At 43.1% G+C, this 20,603-nt stretch overlaps 1 protein-coding gene and 1 long non-coding RNA gene across 31 annotated transcripts in view; one reads left to right on the top strand and one right to left on the bottom strand.

The window, feature by feature from the left end:
• Window positions 1-20,603, bottom strand: part of LOC149972793 (uncharacterized) — a 548,532-nt gene that overhangs the window by 266,165 nt on the left and 261,764 nt on the right. The gene's annotated exons all lie outside the window — the stretch shown is intronic.
• The window catches only part of LOC110501299 (guanine nucleotide exchange factor DBS), a 71,825-nt gene that overhangs the window by 2,342 nt on the left and 48,880 nt on the right, over window positions 1-20,603 (top strand). For 10 of the 30 annotated variants that reach the window (XM_090215323.1, XM_090215314.1, XM_090215311.1 and 7 more), the window contains exon 1: window positions 17,398-18,119. The exons of 8 other annotated variants lie outside the window; for them this stretch is intronic. In XM_090215323.1, the coding sequence (XP_090071449.1) occupies window positions 17,522-18,119 (598 nt within the window). In that variant the 5' untranslated portion in view covers window positions 17,398-17,521. Of the gene's footprint in view, window positions 1-12,791; window positions 13,298-17,396; window positions 18,120-20,603 lie in introns of those variants that run through there. 12 more of the 30 variants (XM_090215326.1, XM_090215319.1, XM_090215321.1 and 9 more) reach the window with 3 other exon arrangements.

Below are 20,603 nucleotides of genomic sequence, written 5' to 3'. Positions count from 1 at the left end.
TGTTTATTTTTGAACCATTCCATTGTAGATTTTGCTTTATGTTTTGGATCATTGTCTTGTTGGAAGACAGATCTCCGTCCCAGTCTCAGGTCTTTTGCAGACTCCATCAGGTTTTCTTCCAGAATGGTCCTGTATTTGGCTCCATCCATCTTCCCATACATTTTAACCATCTTCCCTGTCCCTGCTGAAGAAAAGCAGGCCCAAACCATGATGCTGCCACCACCATGTTTGACAGTGGGGATGGTGTGTTCAGCTGTGTTGCTTTTACGCCAAACATAACGTTTTGCATTGTTGCCAAAAAGTTCAATTTTGGTTTCATCTGACCAGAGCACCTTCTTCCACATGTTTGGTGTGTCTCCCAGGTGGCTTGTGGCAAACTTTAAACAACACTTTTTATGGATATCTTTAAGAAATGGCTTTCTTCTTGCCACTCTTCCATAAAGGCCAGATTTGTGCAATATACGACTGATTGTTGTCCTATGGACAGAGTCTCCCACCTCAGCTGTAGATCTCTGCAGTTCATCCAGAGTGATCATGGGCCTCTTGGCTGCATCTCTGATCAGTCTTCTCCTTGTATGAGCTGAAAGTTTAGAGGGACGGCCAGGTCTTGGTATATTTGCAGTGGTCTGATACTCCTTCCATTTCAATATTATCGCTTGCACAGTGCTCCTTGGGATGTTTAAAGCTTGGGAAATCTTTTTGTATCCAAATCCGGCTTTAAACTTCTTCACAACATTATCTCGGACCTGCCTGGTGTGTTCCTTGTTCTTCATGATGCTCTCTGCACTTTTAACGGACCTCTGAGACTATCACAGTGCAGGTGCATTTATACGGAGACTTGATTACACACAGGTGGATTGTATTTATCATCATTAGTCATTTAGGTCAACATTGGATCATTCAGAGATCCTCACTGAACTTCTGGAGAGAGTTTGCTGCACTGAAAGTAAAGGGGCTGAATAATTTTGCACGCCCAATTTTTCAGTTTTTGATTTGTTAAAAAAGTTTGAAATATCCAATAAATGTCGTTCCACTTCATGATTGTGTCCCACTTGTTGTTGATTCTTCACCAAAAAATACAGTTTTATATCTTTATGTTTGAAGCCTGAAATGTGGCAAAAGGTCGCAAAGTTCAAGGGGGCCGAATACTTTCGCAATGCACTGTATTAGATATGATCCTCTCTAGCCACAGTATGTACTTATTAGATATGATCTTCCCTAGCCACAGGATATACTTATTAGATATGATCCTCCCTAGCCACAGGACGTACTTATTAGACAGTCAATAATCCTCTCAATCCATCTCATCCTATTAATGTGACTCCTGCTGGACTGGCCTTCTATTGAGTTACACATCTATGGCTTGATCCCGCACACGCACGCAAACAAAGGCATCCTCTAACACCACACACACACACACACACACACACACACACACACACACACACACACCGGCTCAGTATCAGCTTTAGGCCCAGGGGGACTGCTCTCCAGTGTTGATATTGGCCATATGGATTTTGCTCAGGCAGACTTAGAGAAGTGGTATATCAGTCTGTAACTGTCAATATAGAAATAACAGTTACCAAGGCAACACCAGTGTCAATGTTTTGGCTGTCTGCTCGTTAGAATCATACAAGCTTTTGAGATATTACTCAGAGGGGCTGTAGTTTGTGTGTAGTAGCATGGGCATGAGTAATCTAGTGCTACTCTAGTACTCGAACGGATGTCAAAGCTCCATCTATAAACAAAATCACATAGGCCTGTAGGCTACAACTATTTGGTGGAATGTTGCTTGCAGTGTTCAATGTGGAATTGTTCATGCATTTGGAAAAATCAAAAGAACAGGCAGCATAAACTAAATCAAAACGTCAGTATATCAAAAACAACACATTTTGGTTTGTAACCCTGAAAGAATTGTCTTTCAACTTGCCAAAATGAGCCTCATTTCAAATGATCACTCTGTAAATAACTGTTCCAGGCATGAGATGTGCATGCATCACTTCTCACTGGCAACTTTTTTCATTTGGAAAAATATTCTGTCGTGTTATATTACATGTTATTTTTACTATAAAATAGTTGTGTTGACTGTGGGCTCGGGAAATGTGTGTCTTTCTGCTAAATTAACTAAACAAAGCTATGACATTGCACAGCCATAGCTTTTACTAGAAAGCTCCACTGCTGAGGGTACTGCCTTTTTCAAGATTGTGTTCCACGATATAATATGACCAGTTGATATTACGGTTTCAATAAATGTCATCTTAAATAGTACTTAATTTATTTATGGACTGAATATACAGTACTAGTCAAAAGTTTGGACACACCTACTCATTCAAGGGTTTTTCTTTATTTTTTATTATTTTCTACATTGTAGAATAATAGTGAAGACATCAAAACTATGAAATAACACATATGGAATCATGTAGTAACCAAAAAAGTGTTAAACAAAATCTAAAATATATTTAAGATTCTTCAAAGTAGCCACCCTTTGCCTCGATGAAGTGCTGAGCACTTGTTGGCTGCATTTCCTTCCAACTCATACCAAAACATCTCAACTGGGTTGAGGTCGAGTGATTGTGGAGGCCAGGTCATCTAATGCAGCACTCCATCACTCTCCTTCTTGGTCAAATAGCCCTTACACAGCCTGTAGGTGTGTTGGGTCATTGTCCTACTGAAAAACAAATGATAGTCCCACTAAGCCCAAACCAGATGGGATGGTGTATCGCTGCAGAATGCTGTGACAGCCATGCTGGTCAAGTGTGCCTTGAATTCTAAATAAATAACAACATTGTCACCAGCAAAGCACCATCACACCTCTCCCTCCATGCTTCACAGTGGGAACCACACATGCGGATATCATCTAATTCACCTACTCTGTGTCTCGCAATGGTACGGTGGTTGGAAAATTTGGTCTGATGAGTCCAAATTTGATACAGCCTGGATTTGGACCAAGGTGTCTGTAGTGATACCTCTAGCACAGTGCCTTAGAAGCTTAATGAAGTAGTCACCTGGACTGTGGTGTGTATTGTATGGTGTTAGTGTGTGTGTGTGTGGGGGGTGTGTGTGTGTGCTGTAAGGTGTGTGTGTGTGTGTGTTGTAAGGTGTGGGTGTGTGTGTGTTGTAAGGTGTAGGGGTGTGTGTGTGTGCTGTACGGTGTGTGTGTGTGTGTGTTGTAAGGTGTGTGCGTGTGTGTGTGTGTGTGTGTGTGTGTTGTACGGTGTGTGGGTGTGTTTAGGTATTGTGTGTGTGTTTAGGTATTGTGTGTGTGTGTGGGGGGGGGGGGGTAGTGTGTGTGTGTGTGTGTGTTTAGATATTGTCTGTGTGTGTGTGTGTTTAGGTATTGTGTGTGTGTGTTGTATATGCTCTGTGTGTGTGTGTGTGTGTGTGTGTTTTTTGTATGCTCTGTGTTTTTGTGTGTGTGTGTTTTGTATGCGGTGTGTGTGTGTTTTGTCTGTGTGGGTGTGTGTGTATGCTGTGTATCAAATCAAATTTTACTGGTCACATACACATGGTTTGCAGATGTTAATGTGAGTGTAGTGAAATGTTTGTGCTTCTAGTTCCAACATGCAGTAATATCTAACAAGTAATCTAACAATTTCACAACAACTACCTTTTACACACAAGTGTAAAGGAATGAATAAGAGTATGAACATAAAAATATATGGATGAGCGATGGCCGAACGGCATAGGCAAGATGGTATAAAGTACAGTATATACATATGAGACACGTAACGCGCCAATGTAAGGGGGTGCTCCCTCTGCTGTTTCCTGGAGTCCACGATCATCTCCTTTGTTTTGTTGACGTTGAGTGTGAGTTTTTTTTCCTGACGCCACACTCCAAGGGCCTTTTTTTTATTTTTGTTTTTACCTTTATTTAACTAGGCAAGTCAGTTAAGAACAAATTCTTATTTTCAATGACAGCCTAGGAACAGTGGTTAACTGCCTGTTTAGGGGCAGAACGACAGATTTGTACCTTGCCAGCTCGGGGGTTTGAACTTGCAACCTTCCGGTTACTAGTCCAACGCTCTAACCACTAGGTTACCCTGCCGCCCCGCCTTTACCTCCTCCCTGTAGGCCGTTTCGTCGTCGTTGGTAATCAAGCCTACCACTGTAGTGTTGTCTGCAAACTTGATGATTGTGTTGGAGGCGTGCATGGCCATGCAGTCAAGGGTGAACAGGGAGTACAGGAGAGGGCTGAGAACGCACCCTTGTGGGGCCCCAGTGTTGAGTATCAGCGGGGTGGAGATGTTGTTTCTTACCCTCACCACCTGGGGGCGTCCCGTCAGAAAGTCCAGGACCCAGTCGCACAGGGCGGGGTCGAGACGCAGGGTCTCGAGCTTAATGACGAGTTTGGAGGGTACAATGAGATTAAATGCTGAGCTGTAGTCGATGAACAGCATTCTTACATAGGTATTCCTCTTGTCCAGATGGGGTAGGGCAGTGTGCAGTGCAATTTTGTATTTTTATTTATCTGTTATTTTACCAGGTAAGTTGACTGAGAACACGTTCTCATTTACAGCAACGACCTGGTGAATAGTTACAGCGGAGAGGGGGGGATGAATGAATGAGCCAATTGAAAACTGGGGATTATTAGGTGACCGTGATGGTTTGAGGGCAAGATTTGGAATTTAGCCAGGACACCGGGGTTAACACCCCTACTCTTACGATAAGTGACATGGGATCTTTAATGACCTCAGAGAGTTAGGACACCCATTTAACGTCCCATCCGAAAGACTGCACCCGACACAGGGATGTGTCCCCAATCACTGCCTTGGGGCATTGGGATATATTATTTTAGACCAGAGGAAAGAGTGCCTCCTACTGGCCCTCCAACACCACTTCCAGCAGCATCTGGTCTCCCATCCAGGAACTGACCAGGACCAAACCTGCCTAGCTTCAGAAGCAAGCCAGCAGTGGTATGCAGGGTGTTATGCTACTGACAATTGCAGTGCAATTGCGATTGCATCGTCCGTGGACCTATTGGGGTGGTAAGCAAATTGGAGTGGGTCTAGGGTGTCAGGTAGGGTGGAGGTGATATGATCCTTGACTAGTCTCTCAAAGCACTTCATCATGACGGAAGTGAGTGCAACGGGGCGATAGTCGTTTAGCTCAGTTACCTTAGCTTTCTTGGGAACAGGAACAATGGTGGCCCTCTTGAAGCATGTGGGAACAGCAGACTGGGATAGGGATTGATTGAATATGTCCGAAAACACACCAGCCAGTTTGTATGCGCATGCTCTGAGGACGCGGCTAGGGATGCTGTCTTGCAAGGGTTAACACGTTTAAATGTTTTATTCACGTTGGCTGTGGTGAAGGAGAGCCCGCGGGTTTTGGTAGCGGGCCGTGTCGGTGGCACTATATTGTCCTCAAAGCAAGCAAAGAAGTTGTTTAGTTTGTCTGGGAGCAAGACATCGGGGTCCGCGACGGGGCTGGTTTTCTTTTTGTAGTCCATGATTGACTGTAGACCCTGCCACATACCTCTCGTGAGCCGTTGAATTCCGACTCTACTTTGTCTCTATACTGACCCTTAGCTTGTTTGATTGCCTTGCAGATTCGATCTTGCAACCTTTCGGTTACTTTTCCAATGCTCTAACCACTAGGCTACCTGCCGCCCCAATTGTGCGTGTGTGTGTGTGTGTTTTGTATGGTGTGTGTGTGTTTTGTGTGGTGTGTGTGTTTTGTATGCTCTGCGTGTGTGTGTTTTGTATGCTCTGCGTGTGTGTGTTTTGTGTGCTGTGGGTGTGTTTTGCATGCCGTGTGTGTGTGTGCTCTTTGTGTGTTTTGTGTGCTCTGTGTGCTGTGTGTGTTCTCTATGCAGTATGTGTGTGTTGTATTCAGTGTGTGCGTGTTTTGTATGCAGTGTGTGCGTGTTTTGTATGCAGTGTGTGCGTGTTTTGTATGCAGTGTGTGCGTGTTTTGTACGCAGTGTGTGTGTGTTTTGTATGCCTTGCGTCTGTTTTGTATGTAGTATGTGTGTTTTGTAGTCAGTATGTGTGTGTTTTGTATGCAGTGTGTGTGTGTGTGTGTGTGTGTGTGTGTGTGTGTGTGTGTGTGTGTGTGTGTGTGTGTGTGTTTTGTATACAGTGTGTGTGTGTGTGTGTTTTGTATGCAGTGTGTGTGTATGTGTGTGTTTTGTATGCAGTGTGTGTTTTGTATGCAGTGTGTGTTTTGTATGCAGTGTGTGTGTGTGTGTGTGTGTGTGCGTGTGTGTGTGTGTGTTTTGTATGCAGTGTGTGTGTGTGTGTGTTTTGTATGCAGTGTGTGTGTGTGTGTGTGTGTGTGTGTGCGTGTGTGTGTGTGTGTTTTGTATGCAGTGTGTGTGTGTGTGTGTTTTGTATGCAGTGTGTGTGTTTTGTATGCAGTGTGTGTGTTTTGTATGCAGTGTGTGTGTTTTGTATGCTGTGTGTTTTTTGTATGCAGTGTGTGTTTTGTATGCAGTGTGTGTGTGTGTGTTTTGTATGCAGTGTATGTGTGTGTTTTGTATGCAGTGTGTGTGTGTGTTGTATGCAGTGTGTGTGTGTGTTCTGTATGCAATGTGTGTGTGTTTTGTATGCAGTGTGTGTGTGTGTGTGTGTGTGTGTGTGTGTGTTGTGTATGCAGTGTGTGTGTGTTTTTTTTGTATGTAGTGTGTGTGTTTTGTATGCTGTGTGTTTTTTGTATGCAGTGTGTGTTTTGTATGCAGTGTGTGTGTGTGTGTGTGTGTGTGTGTGTGTGTGTGTGTTTTGTATGCAGTGTTTGTGTGTGTTGTATGCAGTGTTTGTGTGTGTTGTATGCAGTGTGTGTGTGTGTTCTGTATGCAGTGTGTGTGTGTGTGTGTGTGTGTGTGTGTGTGTTTTGTATGCGGTGTGTGTGTGTGTTTGTTTTGTATGCAGTGTGTGTGTGTTTTGTATGCTGTGTGTGTGTGTGTGTGTGTTCTGTATGCAGTGTATGTGTGTTTTGTATGCTGTGTGTTTTTTGTATGCATTGTGTGTTTTGTATGCAGTGTGTGTGTGTGTGTGTGTTTTGAATGCAGTGTATGTGTGTGTTTTGTATGCAGTGTGTGTGTGTGTTCTGTATGCAGTGTGTGTGTGTGTGTGTGTGTGTGTGTGTGTGTGTGTTTTGTATGCAGTGTGTGTGTGTGTGTGTGTGTTTTGTATGCAGTGTGTGTGTTTTGTATGCTGTGTGTGTGTGTGTGTGTGTGTGTTTTGTATGCAGTGTGTGTGTGTGTGTTTTTTGTATGCAGTGTGTGTGTGTTTTGTATGCAGTGTGTGTGTGTGTGTGTTTGTTTTGTATGCAGTGTGTGTGTGTGTGTGTGTGTTTTCTATGCAGTGTGTGTGTGTGTGTGTGTGTGTGTGTGTGTGTGTGTGTGTGTGTGTGTGTGTGTTTTGTATGCAGTGTGTGTGTGTGTTTTGTATGCAGTGTGTGTGTGTGTGTTTTGTATGCAGTGTGTGTTTTGTATGCAGTGTGTGTGTGTGTGTGTGTTTTGTATGCAGTGTGTGTGTGTGTGTTTGTGTGTTTTGTATGCAGTGTGTGTGTGTGTGTGTGTTTTGTATGCAGTGTGTGTGTGTGTGTGTGTTGTGTGCAGTGTGTGTGTTTTGTGTGCAGTGTGTGTGTTTTGTATGCAGTGTGTGTGTGTTTTGTATGCAGTGTGTGTTTTTTGTATGCAGTGTGTTTGTGTTTTGTATGCAGTGTGTGTGTGTTTTGTATGCAGTGTGTGTGTTTTGTATGCAGTGTGTGTTTTGTATGCAGTGTGTGTGTGTGTGTGTGTTTTGTATACAATGTGTGTGTGTGTTTTGTATGCAGTGTGTGTGTGTGTGTGTTTTGTGTGCAGTGTGTGTGTTTTGTGTGCAGTGTGTGTGTTTTGTGTGCAGTGTGTGTGTTTTGTGTGCAGTGTGTGTGTTTTGTATGCCGTGTGTGTGTTTTGTATGCTGTGTGTGTGTGTTTTGTATGCAGTGTGTGTGTGTGTGTGTGTGTGAGTGTGTGTGTGTGTGTGTGTGTGTTTTGTATGCGGTGTGTGTGTGTGTTTGTTTTGTATGCAGTGTGTGTGTGTGTTTTGTATGCAGTGTGTGTTTTGTATGCTGTGTGTGTGTGTGTGTGTGTGTGTGTGTGTGTGTGTGTGTTTTGTATGCGGTGTGTGTGTGTGTTTGTTTTGTATGCAGTGTGTGTGTGTTTTGTATGCTGTGTGTGTGTGTGTGTGTGTGTGTGTGTGTGTGTGTGTGTGTGTGTTTTGTATGCAGTGTGTGTGTGTTTTGTATGCTGTGTGTTTTTTGTATGCAGTGTGTGTTTTGTATGCAGTGTGTGTGTGTGTGTGTGTGTGTGTGTGTGTTTTGTATGCAGTGTGTGTGTGTGTTTTGTATGCAGTGTGTGTGTGTGTGTTTTGTATGCAGTGTGTGTTTTGTATGCAGTGTGTGTGTGTGTGTGTGTTTTGTATGCAGTGTGTGTGTGTGTGTTTGTGTGTTTTGTATGCAGTGTGTGTGTGTGTGTGTGTTTTGTATGCAGTGTGTGTGTGTGTGTGTGTTGTGTGCAGTGTGTGTGTTTTGTGTGCAGTGTGTGTGTTTTGTATGCAGTGTGTGTGTGTTTTGTATGCAGTGTGTGTTTTTTGTATGCAGTGTGTTTGTGTTTTGTATGCAGTGTGTGTGTGTTTTGTATGCAGTGTGTGTGTTTTGTATGCAGTGTGTGTTTTGTATGCAGTGTGTGTGTGTGTGTGTGTTTTGTATACAATGTGTGTGTGTGTTTTGTATGCAGTGTGTGTGTGTGTGTGTTTTGTGTGCAGTGTGTGTGTTTTGTGTGCAGTGTGTGTGTTTTGTGTGCAGTGTGTGTGTTTTGTGTGCAGTGTGTGTGTTTTGTATGCCGTGTGTGTGTTTTGTATGCTGTGTGTGTGTGTTTTGTATGCAGTGTGTGTGTGTGTGTGTGTGTGAGTGTGTGTGTGTGTGTGTGTTTTGTATGCGGTGTGTGTGTGTGTTTGTTTTGTATGCAGTGTGTGTGTGTGTTTTGTATGCAGTGTGTGTTTTGTATGCTGTGTGTGTGTGTGTGTGTGTGTGTGTGTGTGTGTGTGTGTGTGTTTTGTATGCGGTGTGTGTGTGTGTTTGTTTTGTATGCAGTGTGTGTGTGTTTTGTATGCTGTGTGTGTGTGTGTGTGTGTGTGTGTGTGTGTGTGTGTGTGTGTGTGTGTGTTTTGTATGCAGTGTGTGTGTGTTTTGTATGCTGTGTGTTTTTTGTATGCAGTGTGTGTTTTGTATGCAGTGTGTGTGTGTGTGTGTGTGTGTGTGTGTGTGTTTTGTATGCAGTGTATGTGTGTGTTTTGTATGCTGTGTGTGTGTGTTCTGTATGCAGTGTGTGTGTGTGTGTGTGTGTGTGTGTGTGTGTTTTGTATGCAGTGTGTGTGTGTGTGTGTGTTTTGTATGCAGTGTGTGTGTGTGTGTGTGTGTGTTGTATGCTGTGTGTGTGTGTGTGTGTTTTGTATGCTGTGTGTGTGTGTGTGTGTGTTTTGTATGCAGTGTGTGTGTGTGTGTGTTTTTTGTATGCAGTGTGTGTGTGTTTTGTATGCAGTGTGTGTGTGTGTGTGTTTTGTATGCAGTGTGTGTGTGTGTGTTTGTTTTGTATGCAGTGTGTGTGTGTGTGTGTGTGTGTGTGTGTGTGTGTGTGTGTGTGTGTGTTTTGTATGCAGTGTGTGTGTGTGTGTGTGTTTTGTATGCAGTGTGTGTGTGTGTTTTGTATGCAGTGTGTGTGTGTGTGTGTGTTTTGTATGCAGTGTGTGTGTTTTGTATGCAGTGTGTGTGTGTGTGTTTTGTATGCAGTGTGTGTGTGTGTGTGTGTGTGTTTTGTATGCAGTGTTTGTGTGTGTGTGTTGTGTGCAGTGTGTGTGTGTTGTGTGCAGTGTGTGTGTTTTGTGTGCAGTGTGTGTGTTTTGTATGCAGTGTGTGTTTGTGTTGTATGCAGTGTGTGTTTTTTGTATGCAGTGTGTGTGTGTTTTGTATGCAGTGTGTGTGTGTTTTGTATGCAGTGTGTGTGTTTTGTATGCAGTGTGTGTTTTGTATGCAGTGTGTGTGTGTGTGTGTGTGTGTTTTGTATACAATGTGTGTGTGTGTGTGTGTTTTGTATGCAGTGTGTGTGTGTGTGTGTTTTGTGTGCAGTGTGTGTGTTTTGTGTGCAGTGTGTGTGTTTTGTATGCAGTGTGTGTGTTTTGTATGCTGTGTGTGTGTGTGTGTGTGTGTGTGTGTGTGTGTGCGTGTGTATTGTGTGATGTGAGGATACTGATACTGAGGAATCAGTCATGGACAGGTGAGAGATTCAACCCTATTAGCCCCCAAGTTCTTCCATACCTTATTGTTTGGGCCAAGACTGGCTCACATAGTGGAATACTTGGCTGTGTGTTTCTCTAGGGTGGGCAATTCCAAACCTCGATAGCCTGATTGGTGTCTAACACACCTGACTCCAAAAATCACCTAATCATGATCTTCAGTTTAGAATGACGTGATTAATTAGCTGTGTTTGCTAGGGATGGAGAAGAAGTGTGACACCAATCAGGCCCCCGAGGACTGGAGTTGTCCACCCCTGACCTAGACGATTCACCTGCCTCTCTGGTTTTTGATGAGATGTCTTGTTTTTGTCTCTCTTTTTGTGGTCTGTTGTTAGGGAGAATGTGACTTCCCTCTGGCCATCAGAGAGAAATCGTGCCAACATTCACAGAGAGTAGGGAGGGAGGGAGTGGGGGAGAGAGACAGCAGCAACTAGATCTTCTGCACAGATTCTCAGACCTGGGCCCTGACAGTAAATCTCAGTAAGACAAAAATAATGGTCTTCCAAAAAAGGTCCAGTTGCCAAGACTACAAATGATATCTAGACACCATTGCCCTAGAGCACTCACAACTATACATACCTCGGCCTAAACATCAGAGCCACAGACAGACCTGGCTCTCAAGAGAATACAGGCTATGCGCCCACAAAATTAGTTGTAAACTGAGCTGCACTTCCTAACCTCCTGCCAAATGTATGACCATATCAGAGACATTTCCCTCAGATTACACAGATCCACAAAGAATTTGAAAACAAACAACATTTTTATAAACTCCCATATCTACTGGGTGAAATACCACAATGCAATCACAGCAGCAAGATTTGTGACCTGTTGCCGCAAGAAAAGGGCAACCAGTGAAGAACAAACATCATTGTAAATACAACCCATATTTATGCTTATTTATTTTCCCTTTTGTACTTTAACTATTTGCACATAATGTGACATTTGAAATTTATTTTATTATTTTGGAACTTTTGTGAGTTATGTTTACTGTACATTTTTATTGTTTATTTCACTTTTGTTTATCATCTACTTCACTTGCTTTGGCAATGTTAACATATGTTTCCCATGACAATAAAGCCCCTTGAGTTATAATGTTGTAACATGATTTTGAAACCAGTCAAGCATGTTGTAAACCCCATGAGCAGAACTATTAACTAGAATTACTAAGCGTTTCACTGTCATGCACAAAATCAACCATTATTCAGATGGACACCGTAATAAACCAGATTAGTGACCCTAATATAAAAAACAGATGAAACAGTGCTACCATGTCTATGGCCCACTATGTGTAGACTAAACTGCACAGTTCTCATATCACCCACTATGCCCATTGCTTGACTAGAAGTAGGTCAAATCAGCCAGTTAGGAAATTGAGGTGAGGACAGAAGTGATTGCTGCCCAACATCTCTGCCCCCTCTCTGCTGATTACAACACTTTATATTCCTGATGAGCTGAGAGTCTATCTGCAGCGAGATGCAGTTTAGATCAGAAATCACATAAAGAGCAATCTGAGCTCAATCAGCAGGGTCAGTGCTGTCTGCAGCTTGAGTTGAATTGTACAGTGCAGAACACACAGTATCTCTCTCTCTCTCGCTCTCTCTCCCCCCTCCAACAGGGAGTGTCTCTGACAATCTTCCTGGTTTGCTGGTTGCATGATTTGAGCCAGCTTGAAAACCCAGCAAGGTCAGCTTTGACTCCTGTATCTGTGGTTTATGACCAGCAGGGTTGCCAGGAACCTATGTTTGTTTCAGATCAGTGTTTCTCTACTTATTCTCAGTTGACTGCCAGGGTGTGAACATTTTCATTCTACCCCAGCATTCTGTGTGTGCAGAAGAGAGACAGCAGATAGGAGGAGGTTGAGAATGAGGGGTGAAGCTCACCTACATGACAAACGAGGGCTGCGGGAGGGAGGGAAGAGGTGTATGGAGTGGAGGTGTGATGGAGAGGTGGAGACAACAGTGGTGGTGTCTTGCCTCTCCTTCTCTACAATTTTCTCATCAGTATGGGAGTGAGAGGCACTCCTCTCACCTTTTCACAGCCTACAGTAGCAGCCACAGTCTGTTAACCTGCCTGCCTGTTGACTATCACCGCATCTCTGCACACTAACCTATTCCAAGCTTATATGCCTAAACGAGGTAGACACTAACCGGCTCCCATGAGATGGAGAGTCTGCCAATATAAACCAGCTCCCTCACTCAATGACTAGCCACTACACTCATCTAGATTTAAATCCTCTAGCAGTCCAGAGCTTTCATTGAACTATTGAGCCATGTGTGATTGCTGGCATATCTGATTTGCGTTTGCATTTTAAAATGTTTAGAACGGTCCACCATGGAACAAGGGATAGACTTGAGAGAGATTAGTGGTAGAAGCAATGGCTGATATAATTAGCCCCAGCAGAAGGGGATTTGTGCTTAAACGGCTGCCCTCTCTTTCTACCCCTCCTCTTCTCTCCTCCTCTCCCTCTGTTCTTCCCCCTCTCTCTCTTTTTCTCTCCTTTAAGTGTTTATGCTTCACTCTAGCTCGGTCGTGATGAGGAGTGTGTGTGTGTTCAGTGCCGGGCCCACTGCACTTTCTGAAATCAGTCTTGGCTGAGGCATGAGTGACAGACAAGGACTTAGCTCTGGGGCTCGGCTCTGCTTGGATTGAACTGGACTCCTGTTTCTGGCTGACTTATCTCTACACTATGCATTCACACCTCTACACACAGACTGCATGTGAGTGTGTGCTGAATCACTCCTCTGAGTGATAGTACATTGCAACTGATCCGGACCAGAACCAGTCACTTACCTCTTGGAGTGTGTACCGGCGCGGTCTAACTGGGTCGGGGTACCTCTGGATGTGTGGGAGCAGCGCGGTCCATCATGTCTGTCCATGAGTTTCTGCGGGAGGGGGCAGGCGAGGTGCCCTCCCGGATCATGAACAGACTGAGTCAGATGATCCAGAGCCTGGACATCTCTGGACTGGCCTCCCCCTTCACCCCCGAAGCCAGCCGAAGGAACTCCTGGAGGGACTGGAACGGTAGGAGAGAATGTGTTGTGTGGGATGGAGGGGAAGGAATGTGGGGTGAGGTGTTCCGTGGGTCCTTTCCTCTAGGGATGAGGTTCTGGAAGGATTTCTTTAGGGCAGTGAGCACAGATCATCACACACAAGGTTTCCTGTGGGCTTCTCTGCTCCATACTGGGGTGTGTACACTCGCTCGTGCAGGCATAGAGTACAAACCCAAAAGTCACTCTGGGACCCATTTTAAAGGTATAAAAGAAGGCAGCCAAGCAGTAGTCTCATCAGATGGACAATACACAGTAGTCTCATCAGATGGACAATACACAGTAGTCTCATCAGATGGACAATACACAGTAGTCTCATCAGATGGACAATACACAGTAGTCTCATCAGATGGACAATACACAGTAGACTGAGCAGTTGCTGTAGTTGCAGCAGTAGAGGTTGTTGTAGCAGTGACTCAGAAGTGATACATCACAATTAGGGAGATCATTAGCATAGCACAGCACAGTGTTAGAAGCAATACAAGTAAGCTATTGTGAGGGCATTTTTATAGTAGTTGCACAGTGGGGGATAGTTTATTAAAGTGCATGCTGTAGCGTTAGCAATAGCATCAGTAGAAGACCTCCAGAGTCTGGTCTTCAGACAGGGGGAGACATGCTGAGGAAGCCCAGGAGGAGCCCTCTGAGGTGGGGTAGCAGCAGTGTGGAAAAGCTACCTCTGGTGCCACTGAGATCGCGTGAGTCAGTCATTGGTTCAGCTCTGGGCTTAGGTGTGTGTGTGTGTGTGTGTGTGTGTGTGTGTGTGTGTGTGTGTGTGTGTGTGTGTGTGTGTGTGAGAGAGAGACTACAGTGCGAGGCTACACTGCGTGTAACCTTGCCTTGCTGTAATGTATTCAGCCTTGCTCCATGACTCTTGTTTATGTGTGCCAGTCTATTTCTCCATGAAGGTCTTGCAGACATTTAGCCCTAAGTGACTGAGTCTGGATCTCACTAAATGTCACTGTTCATTGCAACCTCTTGCTCTGCCTAGTACTCAACGTTATGGGCTGTATGAAATGGAAGGGGCTGATGTATGGCTAGTGTGTACTGTACTTCTGTATGTCTCCTATCTCTTCTAAAAAATCTTCCCCTCTCCCAGCAGCTCTGTTAAACCCATTATCTGGGAGTGAAAGCCAGACCTTATGTTTACCCCCTGAAATGGCCCCCTGGGTTTCTGAGCACTATGTTACAGGGTAAAGGGACAAATACTGTTGTCACCTCGCTTTCCTTCCAAGGTTCATCAACAAAGTAAGACTTTGCCCATAATGAGTCTCTCTCTCTCTCTTTATCGCTGACTAAAGGTTGTCAAATGTCAGGCTTTTCTACATAAGTATTGACAGGTATCTGTTGCAACCTCACTCCACACACAAACTGTACTGATTGGTCTATTTGTGTCCATCGTTAAATACTCTCTGTATCACTCTTATTGAATAGTGCTGCATAAGTGTGGTATTCTCTCTCTCTCTCATTTTCTCCCTCCCTCTTCACCCTTCATTATTCACTCTTCATTATTCACTACTTCATTATTCACTCTTCATTATTCACTACTTCATTATTCACTCTTCATTATTCATTACTTCATTATTCACTTCATTATTCACTCTTCATTATTCACTACTTCATTATTCACTCTTCATTATTCATTACTTCATTATTCACTTCATTATTCACTCTTCATTATTCACTACTTCATTATTCACTCTTCATTATTCATTACTTCATTATTCACTTCATTATTCACTCTTCATTATTCACTACTTCATTATTCACTCTTCATTATTCATTACTTCATTATTCACTTCATTATTCACTCTTCATTATTCACTCTTCATTATTCACTCTTCATTATTCACTCTTCATTATTCACTACTTCATTATTCACTCTTCATTATTCACTACTTCATTATTCACTCTTCATTATTCATTACTTCATTATTCACTTCATTATTCACTCTTCATTATTCATTACTTCATTATTCACTCGTCATTATTCACTCTTCATTTTTCACTCTTCATTATTCACTCTTCATTTTTCACTCTTCATTACTTCATTATTCATTACTTCATTACTTCAATATTCATTACTTCATTATTCACTCTTCATTACTTCATTATTCATTACTTCATTATTCACTCTTCATTATTCACTCTTCATTACTTCATTATTCATTACTTCATTATTCACTCTTCATTATTCACTCTTCATTATTCACTCTTCATTAGTTCATTCCAAAGCTTAAATACCTCCGTAGTCCACCGCACTCCTCTTTCCTCTTCTCTCCCCTCTCTCTTTCCTCAGAAAGTGGGAGCATCTGAGCAGTATAACTCTTGTGGCATACATGTCTCTGGCTTTATGCCCGACACACTAATAACCTTAACCACCCTCAGGTCAGCGAAAGCAAACACACGTCTCACACACAAACATTCATATGGTTGTATAGCATTTGACACCTAACTGTTTTACTGCTACAGCACCTGCATATAGGGCCAGATAATAGTCTGATCATTGAAATAAAATGGGTAAGAATGGTCTAATTTGTGGTAGAATGGCATCATTCCACATGCCATCTATCAATAGGGTCAGAATAACTATATTTAGTCAGAACTGTCTCTGTCATTGAGAGGTAAAATTAAGAATCAGGTCTTTCAGTGGTTTTGTAAGAATGAAGTCTTTGAGTGAGATAGTGGGGATAGTTAGTTAGAATAGATTATTTATTTGAATGGTGCTGTTGGAATGCAGTGTGTGAATGGTTAAATGGTGAATGGTGAATGGTGCTGTTAGAATGCAGTGTGTGAATGGTTAACTGGTGAATGGTACTGTTAGAATGCAGTGTGTGAATGGTTAACTGGTGAATGGTGCTGTTAGAATGCAGTGTGTGAATGATTAACTGGTGAATGGTGCTGTTAGAATGCAGTGTGTGAATGGTTAACTGGTGAATGGTGCTGTTAGAATGCAGTGTGTGAATGGTTAACTGGTGAATGGTGCTGTTAGAATGCAGTGTGTGAATGGTTAACTGGTGAATGGTGCTGTTAGAATGCAGTGTGTGAATGGTTAACTGGTGAATGGTGCTGTTAGAATGCAGTGTGTGAATGGTTAACTGGTGAATGGTGCTGTTAGAATGCAGTGTGTGAATGGTTAACTGGTGAATGGTGCTGTTAGATTGCAGTGTGTGAATGGTTAAATGGTGAATGGTGCTGTTAGAATGCAGTGTGTGAATGGTTAACTGGTGAATGGTGCTGTTATAGAATGCAGTGTGTGAATGGTTAACTGGTGAATGGTGCTGTTAGAATGCAGTGTGTGAATGGTTAACTGGTGAATGGTGCTGTTAGAATGCAGTGTGTGAATGGTTAACTGGTGAATGGTGCTGTTAGAATGCAGAGTGTGAATGGTTAAATGGTGAATGGTGCTGTTAGAATGCGATGTGTGAATAGTTAAATGGGACTAGGGTATTTGAATAGAGTCTTTGTCCTGCTGGTGATGATTAGCTGAGATAAGGTAGGACAGGATGGTAGGCAGGACCGGAGGAGAGGCCATGCTCTGTTAGTGCAGGTAAATGAGGACATAGAAATGAGCCCTGGGCCTTTATTCACAAAGTCTCAGAGTAAGAGTTCTGTTCTAGGATCAATTTGGCATTTCAGACCATAATGAATAAGATAATGGGACCTGTTACTAGATCCTAGCACTCCTACTCTGAGATACTTTGTAAATACAAGCCCAGAGCTGTGATCCCTGTGTACCTGCGCTGCTGACTTGGGTAGGGGGACTAGTATACACATGTCCAGGTATGAGTGTTTCAGGCATATAACTACAATTACAAATACTATGTCTATGGTTTCAGATGCAGAGGCAGACCCAGTTTAGCTCATGTAACAGATGACACGAAATGTCATATCCTGAGGTAAACACACATGAGTTACATGGGCAGGTATAGGAGAAAATGGTAATGAGCAGGGAGGGTCAGCTATTGTCCTGTAGTGTAGTAGTTAGAGGAGGTAACCTGAGGTGGGAAGAGGAAGTCAGGGCAGGGTAATGCCTGAGTGACATGCTGCAGGCTATAAATCACCGACAGCCTGAGAGCGAAGAGGGAGGGAGTGTGGGAATGAGAGCAGGAGGGCAGAGGTAAAGAGTGGTAGGGCGGAGGTAGAGATAGCGAGAGAGCGACACAGAGGGAATGCAGCAGTCCTGCCTGAACTGAGCTGCATGGAACTGGACCTAAAGGAGCGGAGACAGGGATTCTTGGAAGAGGGGAAGGGGAGGGGGGGAACTACAGGAGAGGAGGGGAGAGAGGTGTCAGAACTAGGAGGAGAGGAGGAGGAAGAGTGTGAGGTAGAGTTGGACTCAGGACTGTGTGCAGAGGGGGAGTCAGAGCGGAGTGTAGGACAGATGGGGCTAGACTCAGGGGAACGAATAGAGGGACAGAAGGAGCAGGAGGATCATTGGCTTAACATGGAGGGACAGCTAGAGTGTTTACCTGGACGTCAGGGAGAGTTAGAGTTAGGTTTGGACTCAAGGTTGACAGGGGAGAGCATGGAGGAATCAGACATGAAGGAACTATCAGATGTATATTCATGGGAAAAGATGAAGAGAGGGACAGAGATAGATAAAAGGATGGAGGTAGAGGGGGAGAGAGTAGAATCTCGCATATGGATGGGGGGAGAGACTGAGGACAAAAGTATGGCGGAAGAGTTGAAGTTGCGTTTAAGGCCGGTGAAGGAGAAAAGAGGGATGTCTGTTCGTATTTCCCTGGAGGAGGTGGAGAGATACTACCGTTTCTCCCGTTGCTGCTACTGGCTACAAAGTGAGTGTTAGAGCATAGCTCTCTCTCTCTCTGATGCTCTCTCTCTCTCTCTTGCTCTCTCGCTCGCTTTCTCTCTCCCCATCTGTCTTACTTACCATTTCTCTTTCCCTATCTATCTTTCTTTCTCATCAACTAAATCTCTCTCCCTATCTGTCTCGATCCCTCTCTATTTCTGTCTTTTATGTGAGGGTTCTATCTTCTCTCCCCCATTTAATGTGAATCCCTCTCTACAGACTGTCTTGTTGGACTGTATTGTAGATGATAATGAAATGGCCGGATGTATTTTCTATCCACTGTGGCCATGGAAATCCACTGTTGACATTCAACATTTCCTTTAGTATTATCTCAAAGTTTTCAATGGGCTGTATTTAAAAGCAAGTTAAAGAAATATATATAATTTTTTTGTTCAAACAAATACTTTGAGTCATATATATATATATATATACAGTTGAAGTCGGAAGTTTACATACACTTACTTAGGTTGGAGTCATTAAAACTAGTTTTTTAACCACTCCACAAATTTCTTGTTAACAAACTATAGTTTTGGCAAGTCGGTTAGGACATCTACTTTGTGCATGACACAAGTAATTCTTCCAACAATTGTTTAAAGACAGATTATTTCACTTATAATTCACTGTATCACAATTCCAGTGGGTCAGAAGTTTACATACACTAAGTTGACTGTGCCTTTAAACAGCTTGGAAATTTCCAGAAAATGATGTCATGGCTTTAGAAGTTTCTGATAGGCTAATTGACATCATTTGAATCAATTGGAGGGATACCTGTGGATGTATTTCAAGGCCTACCTTCAAACTCAGTGCCTCTTTGCTTGACATCATGGGAAAATCAAAAGAAATCAGAAAAAGTCTGGTTCATCCTTGGGAGCAATTTCCAAACGTCTTAAGGTACCACGTTCATCTGTACAAACAATAGTACGCAAGTATAAACACCATGGGACCACGTAGCCATCATACCGCTCAAGAAGGAGACACTTTCTGTCTCCTAGAGATTAATGTAATCCCAGAACAACAGCAAAGGACCTTGTGAAGATGTGGGAGGAAACAGGTACAAAAGTATCTATATCCACAGTAAAACGAGTCCTATATCGACATAACCTGAGAGGCCGCTCAGCAAGGAAGAAGCCACTGCTCCAAAACCACCATAAAAAAGCCAGACTACAGTTTGCAACTGCACATGGGGACAAAGATCGTACTCTTTTGAGAAATGTCCTTTGGTCTGATGAAACAAAAATAGAACTGTTTGGCCACAATGACCATCGTTATGTTTGGAGGAAAAAGGGGGACGCTTGCAAGTCGAAGAACACCATCCCAACCATGAAGCACGGGGGTGGCAGCATGTTGTGGGGGTGCTTTGCTGCAGGAGGGACTGTTGCACTTCTCAAAATAGATGGCATCATGAGAAGGAAAAGTATGTGGATATATTGAAGCAACATCTCAAGATGTTACAGCTTGGTCAGCTTGGTGACAGCTTGGTCACAAATGTGTCTTCCAAATGGACAATGACCCAAGCATACTTCCAAAGTTGTGGCAAAATCGCTTAAGGACAACAAAATCAAGGGTTTGGAGTGGCCATCATAAAGCCCTGACCTCAATCCCCATATAAATTTTGTGGGCAGAACTGAAAAAGCATGTGCGAGCAAGGAGGCCTACAAACCTGACTCAGTTACAGCAGCTCTGTCAGGAGGAATGGGCCAAAATTCAGCCAACGTATTGTGGGAAGCTTGTGGAAGGCTACCTGCAACATTTGACCCAAGTTAAACAATTTGAAGGCAATGCTACCAAATACTAATTGAGTGTATGTAAACTTCTGACCGACTGGGAATGTGGTGAAAGAAATAAAAGCTGAAATAAATCATTGGCTCTACTATTATTCTGACATTTTACATTCTTAAAATAAAGTGGTGATCCCAGCTGACCTAAAACAGGGAATTTTTACTGGGATTAAATGTCAGGAATTGTGAAAAACTGAGTTTAAATGTATTTGGCTAAGGTGTATGTAAATTTCCGACTTCAACTGTACCCCATTCCGAATAGGATGCATCGCTTTTGACCAGAGCCCTATAAGGGATCAAAAGTAGTGCACTATATGGGCGATAGTGTGTTTGAGAATACGATTTTGAAACGTAGCCTTGGTGCTCTAAAATATCTACACGAGGAAGCCAAAGAAAAAGGAACAGGATCAAGAGAACTGAATATGAACCAATTTGACTATACAGAAGAGGAACCAGATGCTGTGAAGCAGTGGGTTATTTTAAAACTGTGTTGGATGAGCTTCTCTATTGAATATTTGTCATCATATAGTGAGTTAGCATGGCTGCTCAGGGATTAATAGGATGATGCCTTTGGTGTTGGACTGGCTAAGAGAAATGTTTTAGAGCTTTAAATTGAGTTCACATGTTTTATGGTTCTCTGTTTGGTGGATGACCCCATAAGGACTGTATTTCACATCTGGTGTTTATCCAAG

The sequence above is a fragment of the Oncorhynchus mykiss genome, chromosome 22 (assembly GCF_057628025.1).
Source record: "Oncorhynchus mykiss isolate SJ-2025 chromosome 22, ASM5762802v1, whole genome shotgun sequence".
Classification (NCBI taxonomy): Eukaryota; Metazoa; Chordata; class Actinopteri; order Salmoniformes; family Salmonidae; genus Oncorhynchus; species Oncorhynchus mykiss.
Note: the sequence above shows the minus strand (reverse complement) of the source record. Positions and strands in the feature narration are given on the sequence as shown.